At 25.7% G+C, this 14,085-nt stretch overlaps 1 protein-coding gene across 1 annotated transcript in view; it reads left to right on the top strand.

The window, feature by feature from the left end:
- The window catches only part of LOC108565795 (sodium-coupled monocarboxylate transporter 2-like), a gene marked incomplete at its 3' end in the record, with an annotated part of 34,248 nt that extends 20,163 nt beyond the window's left edge, over positions 1-14,085 (top strand). The window contains 4 exon segments of the mRNA XM_017925412.1: positions 318-533; positions 657-979; positions 10,287-10,441; positions 13,962-14,085. Of these exon segments, the coding sequence (XP_017780901.1) occupies positions 329-533; positions 657-979; positions 10,287-10,441; positions 13,962-14,085 (807 nt within the window).

The raw sequence follows: 14,085 nt of genomic DNA on the forward strand, positions 1-14,085 counted from the left end.
TCGATTAGAATTTGATATACAAATGAAATTTATTTTTGGAAATATTTCTAATAATTTGTGCAAATTCCTGTTATATGAAATCTTGCCTTCCCAAATTTGCACAAATTATGCACTTTGATGATCAATTGTTTTTTCTATCCTAATTTGTCTTATATTTGATGAAACAAAATAAAAACAAAAATTACGTAACTACAACAACGAAACAAATAAACAAATGTCATTTACCAAGATAAAAAAATAATAAACTAATTATAATAAACATTTACCAAGATAAAAAAATAATAAACTAATTATGTTTTTTTTTTAATTATTTACAGAATAAATCAAGATGTCTGATACTAAGAATATGCTATGGGACTACATGGTCTTCATAGTGTTCGTTATAGCCAGCACATTTGTCGCTGTATACTCGAGGTTCTTCGGTGCGAAGGAGAAGACCAAAGCTGATTATGTTTTCGCAGCCGGTAAAGTTTCCATGGGTGCCATGATGTTGAGTATAGCTCGAGGAACGCTGGGCGTCAGATCCTTTCTGGGTGAGTTAACAGTCTCTGCAAAATAAGCACTCAATTTGCATGAAAAACATCCACTTGAGGGACTGTGCAGATGCCTGGAGAATTGTCTCTCTTTTTTTCTTTACATGAAATTCTTCTTTTCAGGATATCCTTCCGAGCTTTTCTATCGAGGCAGCGCTATGTGGGAGACGCTGTACGGGATGATCTTAGCTTATCCCATAGTCTGCTTCATCTTCGTACCGGTCTACTTCAGTCTGGGCATCACCTCCGTTTACCAATACTTGGATTTGAGGTTCAAATCCAGACTGGTCAGGTGTTTGGCTTCGGGAACTTACATCGTCAGGCAACTCCTCAATCAAGGTGTCACCGTGTTCACACCTTGCGTCGCCCTTTACACAGTCATTGGAATTCCCTATTGGGCCTCAATTTTTGGCATCACCATCGTCAGCATCATATTCACAATTCTGGTAAGTCTTCACAACTTCATCAATTCATCTTTGTGTATTTAATTTCTGCATCATTTGACAATTTTTCAACATTGTCGATCTTTACATTTTAATTGATTATTCGATAATTACGCATACGAATTAAATAATTTAAACTGATTATTAAAGATAAAAGTGCGATCTTTCCAACAAGCCTACTACGAAATGTGTACGATACTCCACTCAACTGTTACAAACTGTTAAAAAATAAACTTTTTTAATGGCCGTTCTTCAGAGTTGGTTAACTTCGAGGGTTAAGGATTTCTGCGTAATCACGATTACGTTGGAAACTTTTTTTTTACTCACTCTCTGCCCAATCGATGCTCATTACATAAAACGCCTAATTTAAATATAATTGCATCCCGTTGCGAAACTTTGGGACGTCGCACGAAATTTAATTATCCTTGAAAAGTTTCGAAAATCGAGCGACGAACTTTTTGCCACCCCCGAAAAGAAAGAGCAACAACTTTTCGAAACAAACAAAAAAATGTTTAATATTGAACTAATTAAAAGGTATTGAGTTTGTTTATAAAAACAGAAATTAGTGAAATTATGAATAATTACTTATTATTTGTTTATAATTTAAAATTTTCAATAATTCATTGCTGCATAAATCATGTGGGATTTGGGACGGGGGGAGAGGACTCAAAGCGCGGATTTGGCTCTCAGCTGAGTAAGATTAATTCGATCTAATTAAGATTTAGTGCATTAAACGACGAGTCGGCATTAATCAGCAAAGTAGCACGAAACAGCAACAACAACAAGAAAAAAAAATCAATTAGATTTCGCATGATTTTGATTATACGTAATCAAATTGTGAGGAATCTTCTTAGGAAATTTATGGATTATGTAAAGAACATTAATGGTTCAAATAATAAATGGATATAATTAGATTTTTTTTCGATTCAATTTAAAATTTTGTCATTAAATTAAATAATTATATTAGAAATCTATACAAAGCATAAAATTTAAAAAAATATATATTAATCAGTTGATAAGAATGAAAGTTATTCAGGAAAAGTGGAAAAACCTTCCAGTTAAAAAAAAATAGATAACAAAAAAAGAAGTAATACATTCCATATAAAATATTTGCATGTGAATATTTCGAATAGAGAAACTATTTTCTGCGTATCATTTTTATTTATTGGAAAATATAGATATTCCGATAATTTTTCGATATTTTACATGGAAAAATATACAAAACGAACATTTTTCTTGCATTGCGATATAAAAATATTTAGACTATTATACGCACGCAATGATTTTCACGTTGTAGTGTTTTTCCATAATAAATTGAATGGATCTAAAAGATGCATATGAATGACGGATATTTGGGGAATTTATCGAGTATTCATACATTGTTGTGGTTTCATCCGTTTGGCTGTACTTCGAGTTCAAAATTGAAAAAAAAATATGTAAAATTATCGCTCGAAAAAAAGCAGTGTTTTCACATTTTAGTAATTTTCTTGAATACTATAATAGATTGAATGAATGTAAAAGTTGCATATTAAAGCTGGATCTTTGCGGAATGTAGCGAGTATTCATATATTACTGTGATTTCATCTATTTGGCTGTAATTCGTGTACAAAGTTTAAAAAAAAGAAAAATTAACGCTGAAAAAAATTTCGATATTTTCTTGATTTTCTGGTAAACTATAATAGATTGAATGGATCCAATGAATGCATATGAAACATAAATTTATGTACGTTTGTGTTATATATACATATATTTTTGTTTGTGATCAAATAACAATGTAAAATTAATCGCGAATTTAATTACCTGTCGCTGATTGCGCGCTTCTAAAACGCAGACAGAGAGTATTAAAAGGTAATCGAATTCGAATTTGAATCGGAATTGGGGCGCGCCAAATGCATCCAATCTCTCTCGCTCTATCTCTTTCTCTCTAACTCATTGAATTCGCTGTTATTTTGAATGGCCGTTGTGTGATGTGATGGGTCGTATAGTTAATGCAGCAAAAATTAATTTCGCACGGTGCTCATTACGTGCTCTGCACTAAAATATTTAAAGCATTCCCATAGCAAATTACAATTAATTATTAATTTATTTTGGAACGATAATCAGAGTTGGGCTGCTGCTGCTGCCGCACTAACATACTCACACATCCCTGGGGCGCATCGCTTTTATCCACTTTGATAAACGCTCAATTTGCGCAAACAACAATATATAATACTCAAATACAACAGCAACAATAGTAATTCAATAATAATTACATTATTTTATTAGAAATTACTCTATAATTCTGAATATTTACAATTTTTACTATAGTATAATGCAAAATTGACACTTATTTTAAGAAAAAAAGAAGAATTTTCAAGTTCTCATATACTTAAATAAAACTACCATGAAATTCGAGTATAGTACATAAAATTTATACTTATTTTAACAAAAAAAAAAGAGAAATTTTTAATATTGAACAAGTGCTCTTATATTCTATTTAAAACTACCATGAAATCTCGAGTATAATACGCAAAATTTACACTTATTTTATCAAAAAAGAGGAATTTTCAATATAGAACAAGTGCTCATATATTGTATTAAAACAATCATAAAATTTCGAGTATAATACTATCACTTAAGAAACTAATTTGAAGTGCGTATTATATACGAGTAAAAAATGTATTTTTTTCAATATAGAACTTGTGATCAAATACTATTAGAAGTACCTTGCAAATTATATGTATAATACGAAAATTTGACACTTTTTAGAAAAAAAGTGCGTATTATAGACGAGTAAAATATGTAATTTTTCAATACTGAACTAGTTCTCAAACACTATTAGAAGTACCTTGAAGATTATAAGTATAATACATAAAATTGACATTCTTTAGAAGCAAAAAAGTGCGTACTATAGACGAGTAAAATATGTAATTTTTCAATACCTGAACTAGTGCTCATATACTTAAATAAAACTACCATGAAATTCGAGTATAGTACATAAAATTTATACTTATTTTAACAAAGAAAAAATAGGAATTTTCAATATAATTTCCACTATATCCTACCTACCCTCAAATCTCGAGTATAATACCCAAAATTTGAACTTATTTTATCAAAAAAGAGAGATTTTCAATATAGAACAAGTGCTCATATATGCAATTAAAACAATCATAAAATCTCGAGAATAATACATTCACTTAAGAAACTAATTTGAAGTGCGTATTATATATGAGTAAAAAATGTATTTTTTTAATATTGAACTTGTGAACGCAAAAATGACATTCTTTAGAAAAACAAGGTACGTATTATAGACGAGTAAAATATGTAATTTTTCAGTACCTGAACTAACCAAACACTATTAGAAGTACTTTGCAAATTATAAGTATCATACGCAAAATTGACACTCTTTAGAAGAAAAAAGTGCAAAAAAAAATGCAATTTTCACTATTGAACATCTGCTCAAATATTATTAGAGGAACCATGCAAATTCTAAGTGTAATACGAAAATTTTACACTTTTTAAAGAAAAAAAAAGTGCGTATTATTGACGAGTAAAAAAGTACAATTTTCATTATTGAACTTGTGCTCAAAGACTATTAGAAGAACCTTTCAAATTCTAAGTATAAAACGAAAATTTGATATTTTTTTTAGAAAAAAAGGTGCGTATTATAGACGAATAAAATATGTAATTTTTCAATACTTAAACTAGTGCTCAAATACTATTACAAGTACCTTGAAGATTATAAGTATAATAAGTAAAACGCAAAATTGACATTCTTTAGAAGAAAAAAGTGCGTATTATAGACGAGTAAAAATGCAATTTTCAATACTAACTAGTGCTCAAACACTATTAGAAGTACCTTGAAGATTATAAGTATAATACGTAAAATTGACATTCTTTAGAAGAAAAAAAGTGCGTATTATAGACGAGTAAAATATGTAATTTTTCAATACCTGAACTAGTGCTCAAACACTATTAGAAGTACCTTGAAGATTATAAGTATAATACGAGATTATAAGTATAATACGTAAAATTGACATTCTTTAAAAGAAAGAAAGTGCGTATTATAGACGAGTAAAATATGTAATTTTTTAATACTGAACTATTGCTCAAACACTATTAGAAATACCTTGAAGATTATAAGTATAATACGTAAAATTGACATTCCTTAGAAGAAAAAATGTGCGTATTATAGACGAGTAAAAGAATGCAATATTCAATACTCAACTTGTGCTCAAACACTATTAGAAGTACCTTGAAGATTATAAGTATAATGTAAAATTGACATTCTTTAGAAGCAAAAAAGTGCGTATTATAGACGAGTAAAATATGTAATTTTTCAATACCTGAACTATTGCTCAAACACTATTTGAAGTACATTGAAGATTATAAGTATAATCCGCAAAATTGACATTCTTTAGAAGAAAAAAGTGCGTATTATAGACGAGTAAAAGGATGCAATTTTCAATACTCAACTAGTGCTCAAACACTATTGGAAGTACCTTAAAGATTATAAGTATAATACGTAAAATTGACATTCTTTAGAAGCAAAAAAGTGCGTATTATAGACGGGTAAAAAATGTAATTTTCTTAATATGAGATACTCTATTAGAAATATTATAAAACCTCGAGTGCAATACGTAAAATTTGGATATTTTCGTAACAACACAATTTTCAAATATTCTATTATCAAAATTATGAAATAAATTCATCTTAACAATCAAATTATTTCATACAAAACGTAATAAATCTAAAAAAAAATAGAGATTTTTGCACGCCTTCAGAATTGTTTCATTCAAACAATGCGCATCATCGTCGTTGTAGACTAATTCCTAATTGAAATACATTACGTAAAGCGTGAATTGACGATTGTAGAGTAGGCTGCGTTTCTTGCGATTTCCTGCATGAAAAATGTACGAAAACCCTACGCAAGAAATCGCGTGACGTCTTCACCGAAATCCACAGAAACGATGATTCATTCAATTCATTCATTCGAATCATGAATGCAAGAATCTCTACAAAATACATTATTTTCATTACAATTTATGTTTGATCATTATTATTTCTTCTATAAGCATTGTAATTCTTCAGTTAATCATTCAGTTAATTCCAACTTTGAAGCAGTTAATAATACTTGTTTTTTGATGCACAAAAAATACTCATTGTAATTCTCTTAAAGAAGTGTTGAAAACAATGAGAACATTAACACGTTCGAAACAAATTAATTATGATAATGCCCGGAATATAGATTAGAGTAAAATAACCTTGTAGAAATATGTAAACAATTTATTTTTCCATAATTCAATTCAAAAATTGTTACTTTCAAACACGAGCAAAAAAACATAAACTTTGGTGACCTTTTCGAGCTATTTTTATTTGTACAGTAAAATATATTGTATTCATCATATTGTTACATTTATTTACTCCTTTTTTTTAAATAAACAAAGATTTTTATATTTGCAATTTTTTTTGAAAATTTTTATATTTTTTTTTATTAACATACAAATTAAAAACTTTTTTATTAATTTCATAATTACAGCTGAATAAGCATGAAATTACGTATCTTTTGATATAATTACTCTTACGTAATCTTGATTATTGACAGAGATGTGACGATTTTTCTATGTTATTGCAATTCTTCACCTTTCCTTTAATTATTTGGCAACCACGCACGCTAATTAGATTAGTGAGTAAACAAATTAAAGATGAAAAAATGGCCTTTCCAAAAATCCTATTATTAGATATGAGTTCCATACTATACGTCTTTAATGAGTTGTCGAATTTGAGCAATAATTTTCGAACATAAAAGTTTTTCATATTTTACTTGATAAAAACTTACGCTAATTACATCAACGAATATGCAAATTAAAGATAAAATTTTAATGTTTCTAATGAGTTTATTGGATTTAATAAATATTTTACAAAAAACTTGTATTAATTTAATTGATTTAAAACAAACAAACATAAAAATAGATTTTTATTTCTCATTCAAAGAATTAACAATATGTAAAGTAAACGTATAAATTATACAGTCTTGATGGTTATTGGCTTCCTTATGAAAGAAAGTGATTGTGGTCAATCCTTTATTAGGTGTTAAATAAATGCAACTGTTTTAATCAGGAAAAACCGCAAATCCATGTTCAACACCTGTGGTTTTTCTGTGGTTTCTTTTATGCAAATAATTGAATTATTATACATTAATTAAGTTAAAAATTTATTTAATTAACATTTTTTTATACATTCTGCATAAAATAATTTATATATTTGATGTAATTATAAGTTTTTTCTTGTTTATTGATACATTTCCTACTAGTACATTTATATTGAATACAAACACAATAAATCGCTCAAGTTTATAAACCGCATCAATATGAATGTCAACTAAATGCGTAATAAAACAAATATATCATGCATAAATAAACATATGCACAGAAGTTCTGTTTTCGTTCAATTGGAAAATTACGTTATTTTTTTCGCTTCCTTCGTGTTTTCTTCGAATCTATTACGCAATTAATGCGTGTAACTGGAAGAAAATAAACGATTTGCATCGAATTTTGCTGTATACAAGTTCTATTGTGGTTTATAACAATAATAGAGTATGATTTGATACTAATACTTCAATGGAATTAAATTTGAAACGAAATTAAAAACGCAATAGTTTTTCGTTTCAAATTTGATTCTTTGGTGTTTCCTTTCAAAAATATCCGATTATTATTTATGATAAATAAACGATTATATTTGTTTATATTTCATGTAAATTAAGTCGTTTTTTGATTATAAATGAATCTTTAATTTTAATATTAAAAAAACATCGAAAATATTTTTTTTTTAAATTATATAAATTTGATAATTTCGATTACAATCAATGAAATTATATAATTTTTAATGTAAAAAAACCTAATTGGAAGTCAAATATTTACTATTAATGCAAATTTTTCAGATTTGTAATAAATAGTTAAAAGATATATATTTTTTTTTGAAAAAAATCAAGATAAATAACTGTGTATAAAAAGTATGTTATAAATCTTATGTTTAATAATTATATTAAAAGATAGTGTATTATGCAATGTGCAGATGAATAATCTGAAATTTTAGTTTTGAAGTCAAATATCGTGGATGTAATACGGATGCTGGGGAAATCTTAAAGCGCGATAATTATTCCGAGATGGATTTAATTATTCCTCGTATAAATTTGAATGCGTAATACGAAAGAGGATAAGTCTGTGTATGTTTTGTATGAAGACAACGATGTGTACATCTTTTGTGGTTTAATAGAAGCAGGAAGAGTTATAAAGTGTTTTTTTTTCTTTGCTGCGATGAAGTTCTCGCAGTTTTGTCTGTTTGTTTTCTAACTCAAAAGTATAAATTGTCCGGAGGATTGTATATATGTAAAACAAGTTTAATACAAAAGTTTCGAATTGCAACGAAATTTAGTTGGAAACAATTTAAGTTATCATTTATGTTGTTGTAATTTATATCAATTTGTATTTTGCTTTGTTTTTCTGTCAAAATTATAAAACTTTGCAATAAGTTTTATATAAAGTTATAAACAAAAACACATAAATAACTCTCATTTTTTTGTTTATTGTTTTTAACATAAAGACAAAAATTTCTCATTTTCTTGTTGTATAAACTATCAAATTGTCTAACAAATTAAATCCATTGAAAATTTGTCACAAAATACAAAAAAACCTTTCATTTTCATTATAATTTAGATTTTTGTTTGTGTTTTTCTTTTTCATTAAAACTTTTATAACTTTAAGACAAAAGTTTGAACGTAACAAAATGAAATTGAAATCGAATTTGTATCGAAAATTAATCCATTTACCATAGATTTTTTCTACCATTTTATTGTAATTTAGATTTTTGTTTCTGTGCTTGTTTTTTTTGTATAAAACTATAAAATTATAGCCTGTTTAATAGAAAATTTCGAATTCGTCAAACTGCATCAAAATTGTATCAAAAACCAATACATTTACCATAGTTTTTCACTTATTTTCTTGTTGTTATTCTAATTATTTTGATTTTTGTTTCTGTTTTTGTTTTTTTTTAGATAAAAATATAAAATTAGAAAATTTTGTCAAAAACTAATAATTTCTAATGGTTTTTATTTTAATTTAGAATTTTGATTATTTGCTTGTTTCTTTTTATATAACAAACTATAAGAAAATTTTATTAAAAACTAATATTTTTTTCATTTTCTTGTGCTTTTTGTTGTAATTTAGATTTTCGTTTCTATGCTTGATTTTTTAATATAATATTATACAATTTTATCCAGTTTAATAGAAAAAAACGAACTCAACAAACAACTTTGAAATTTCTTTCATTTTCCTGTGCTTTTTGGTTATAATTTTTATCTGTGTTTCTGTGTTTCTGTGCTTCATATTTAATATATAAAACCATAAAACTTTAGCCAGTTTAATAGGAAACATCGAACTCAACAAACTACAATAAAATTTTGTCAAAAACTAATAATTTTTCTTTCATTTTCTTGTGGTTTTTGTTGTAATAAACAATTGTGTTTCTTTGCTTCATTTTTAATATATAAAACCATAAAACTTTAGCCAGTTTAATAGAAAAATTTAAACAATGAAATTTTGTCCAAAAGTAATCATTTTTATCTCATTTCCTTATGGTTTTTATTACAATTTTAATTTTTAAAGAAAACTATAAAAGTTTAGCCAGTACAATAGAAAATTTCAGAACTCAACAAACTACAATAGAATTTTGTCAAAAACTAACATTTTTCTCTCATTTTCTTATTGCTTTTGTTGGAAATTTGATTTTTGTTTCTCCTCTGTTAATATTTTACATAAAACTGTAAGACTATATACAGATTAATACGAAATTGCAAACGCAATGAAATTGTATCAAAAACGACTACATTTACCATAGTTTTCACTAATTTATCTGCTGATTTTGCTGTTTAGTTTTTTGCCTCCCATCGCTTCACTTGCTCTTCATTAGCTATGTAGTTCAGAGAGAGGAGAGACATTGAAGGCCTATTAATGTACAATGTAGGGGTGTAATTACAGTGTCTATATGCAAGTATTATGTATTGAAGTTGCGACTAATAGACGATTAGTTTGCCCAGGTTTGGTAAACAATCTCGTCGTACGTTGCGAGGATTAATTATGCATCCATCCCCTGAGCGAACCTTCGATTGCAATATTAAGGGCAGCCCTTCGGGCCTCTCTCAACCTACTTGGATCATAATAATAATAATTCACCGTCGATATTGAGCTTCTCATCCATCCACCTGAAACAACACTTCAAACACATGCACATCCATCTGATCTTCACACTAAATTCTTTCATTCCTTCTTCTCAGGGCGGTTTGAAAGCAGCCATCCTCGCCGACGTCATGCAAGGATTGACCATGATCATCCTCAGCGTTGGCATGATGATTAAAGGAACGATTGAAGGAGGAGGCATCACGAATGTCGTCGAGAAGAACGTCGAAGGTGGACGAATGGACTTTCTCAAGTAAGTCACATAGTTTTTATCTTTCAACAATCATTTTTTTAAGTAACTGAAGTTTACTTAACTACATAACAACAATATTAAGCAAAAAAGTAAAGAATTAACTTATTTATAAAATTTTAAAATTAATTTAAAAATTATATTTTTTACAACCATTTTTTTTTCTAATAGTATATAAATTTGTTATATATGCTTTAAATATTGTATGTTTAATGAATTATGTAATAATAATCAAAAAAACATAGAAAGAATTGTTTGGAAATTGTTTTTTTTTATTTTGGTGACCAACGTGGGGCACTTTTTCAAGTGAGATTTTCGTGATTCAACAATCATTTTTTGACTGATTTTAGTTTACTAAACAATTATTTAAGTACTTAACAATCATATTAAGCAATAAATAGAAGAAATATATGAAAGAAAAGAGTAAATTGTTTAATTATAAACAATTTTTTTAAGCAATAAGTTCAAAGTAAATCTCATCTTTTCTTCAAACGATTTAGTATACTAAACACTTATTTAAATATTTATCAATTGAAATAAGCAATTTGTCATTTGTGCATTGAAATAATACAAGAATTATAAAGTGTTGAATAAAAATCAATACAATTTTTTGTTTGGTGACTAACGTGGGGCACTTTTTCAGGTGATATTTTCATGATTCAACAATCATTTCTTGACTAATTTTAGTTTACTAAACAATTATTTAAGTACCTAACAATCATATTAAGCAATAAATAGAAGAAACGTATGAAAAAAAAGAGTAAATTATTTAATTATAAACAATTTTTTTAGCAATTAGTTTAAAGTAAATCTCATATTTTCTTCAATATTTATCAATTGAAATAAACAATTTGTCATTTGTGTCTTGAAATAATACAAGAATTATAAAGTGTTGAATAAAAATCACCAATTTTTTTGGTGACTAACGTGGGGGCACCTAAAACTAGGTTTATGTATCTTTTTGAGAGCACAAACTAATAAATTGAAATAAATTTATTAAATATTATTTGTACACAGAAAACTAATGGAAAACGATCAATCACATCACGAAAAACCAATCTAGAGAAAGAACATATCACAATTAATTACTGAAAATTGCATTAAAATGTAAATTGCACGTAATGATTCATTCGGTGAGTGGTTTGTTTGCGGAGAACTGAATTTAATTTTAATAATGCGGAGTGTGGGTGGTGGTGGTGGTGTTTCGGTCGCGAAACCCTCGACAATTATTAATTTAAAACTTCAATGAGTTTTAAACAAATAATCGAAATGGAAACGAATTTATAAATATTCGATGCTGTAATTATCGCGGATCATTTGAGTGCGCGCATATCTCTAATTGTCCTGTCAATAATTTATACGTTTATACATTTTTTGTTTGTTATTATTTCGCTCGATTTATTACATTAAATTATATAGATTTCAAATGAATAATTTATAATTTTTTCGTTTAACAATTTCCAATTATTTTAGTTTCAAAATTATAACAATTTTGTATACATTTTCTTTTTTAATTTTACACTACAATTTCGACTGAATTCATTAAAATATTAATAATTTTTGTGAAATTAAATACTTGTTTTGATAATTAGTTAAGTTTCTGTTATTTCTATTATTGGTACTGATTTCTTCAATTTTGTATACATTTTCTTTATAATTTTTACATTACAATTAATAAATTTTGAGAAGATTTTTTTTTTAATTTATATAATTTTGTTATAATTTCTTCCTTTCTTAATAACAAAAATTATAAAATGAGATTTGTTTCATTAAAATATTGATAATTTTTGTGAAATTATATATTTTTTTTAATAATTAGTTATATTTTCTATTATTTATTAACAAAATTTCACTGATTACTTCCATTTCACCTTCTTTTATTTCTTGAACAATTTCCAATTATACTAGTTTATAAAATATAACAATTTTATATACATTTTCTTTATTTATTTTACACAACAATTAATCATTTCTTTGTTAATATTACACTACAATTAATTAAAAAAATAAGATAATTTTCGATAAGATTTTTATTGAATTTATATAATTTTGTTGTAATTTCTTCAATTTTACATTTAATTTTGTATTTTTTCTTTCTTTCTCAATAACAAAAATTGTAAAATGAGATTGAATTCATGAAAATATTGATAATTTTTGTGAAATTATATACATTTTTGGTAATTAGTTAAGTTTACATTATTTATTACCTAATTTGTGAAATTATAATTAGTTACTTACAATTTTATAGAATACAATAAGATAATTTTATATATATGATATTTTCGAGAAGATTGGTATTGAATTTAAATAATTTTGTTGTAATTTCTTCAATTTTGTGTTTTTTTCTTTCTTTCTTAATAACAAAAATTGTAAATTTATATTGAATTCATTAAAATATTGATAATTTCTGTGAAATTACTTACTTTTTTGGTAATTAGTTAAGTTTACATTATTTATTACTTAATTTATAAAATTATAATTAGTTACTTACAATTTTATACAATGCATTAAGATAATTTTATAAAAATGAAATTTTTGAGATTTTTTTTAAATTTATATAATTTTGTTGTAATTTCTTCAATTTTACGTTTAATTTTGTTGTTTTTCTTTCTTAATAACAAAAATTGTATATTTAAATTGAATTTATTAAAATATTCATAATTTTTGTGAAATTATATACTTTTTCTAATAATCAGTTAAGTTTCTATTATTTATTATCAACATTTCACTGATTTCTTCCATTTTATATTATTTTTTAATGTTTTTATCTTCTTTTTTGTTGAGCAATTTCCAATTATTTTAGTTTAAAAATATAACAATTTTGTACACAATTTCTTTATTAATTTTACTGTACAATTAATAAAGAATTATGATCATTTTATATACATGAAATTGTAGAGAAGATTTTATTTTATATAATTTTGTTGTAACTTTTTCAATTTTACATTTACTTTTCCTGGTTTTTCCTTTCTTAATAACAAAAATTGTAAATTTAGATTTGCTTCATTAAAATATTGATGATTTTTGTGAAATTATATACATTTTTCGATAATTAGTTAAGTTTCTATTATTTATTATCAAAATTTCACATATTTCTTCCATTTTTTATTTATTTTTTTATGTTTTTTTTATTAAACAATTTTCAATTATTTTAGTTTATAAAATATAACAATTTTTTATACATTTTATTTATTAATTTTGCACTACAATTAATAAACAATTTAAATAATTTTTTATACATGAAATTTTAAAGAAGATTTGAATTTATAAAATTTTGTTGTAATTTCTTCAATTTTACATTTAATTTTCTGTTGTTTTCTTCCTTAATAACAAATATTCTAAATTAGGATTTGCTTCATTAAAATATTGATAATTTTTGTGAAATTACAATTAGTTACTTACAATTATGAAGATTTTCCCTAAATTTATGTTCATTGTATTTCTTCTATAGTATACTTTACAATTTGCATTGAATTCTTAATCATAAGATTAAATTAATGTTGTTGTAATTGTTAATTTGCAGTTTCGATTTGGATCCTTCAGTGCGAGTGACGACAATCTCTGCAGTTCTGGGACAACTGTTCATGTCCTTATCAATCTTCGGATGTCAACAGAACTTCGTCCAAAGATACTGCAGCATGGATTCG

The sequence above is a fragment of the Nicrophorus vespilloides genome, unplaced genomic scaffold, assembly GCF_001412225.1.
Source record: "Nicrophorus vespilloides isolate i.1.1-1 unplaced genomic scaffold, Nicve_v1.0, whole genome shotgun sequence".
Lineage (NCBI taxonomy): Eukaryota > Metazoa > Arthropoda > Insecta > Coleoptera > Silphidae > Nicrophorus > Nicrophorus vespilloides.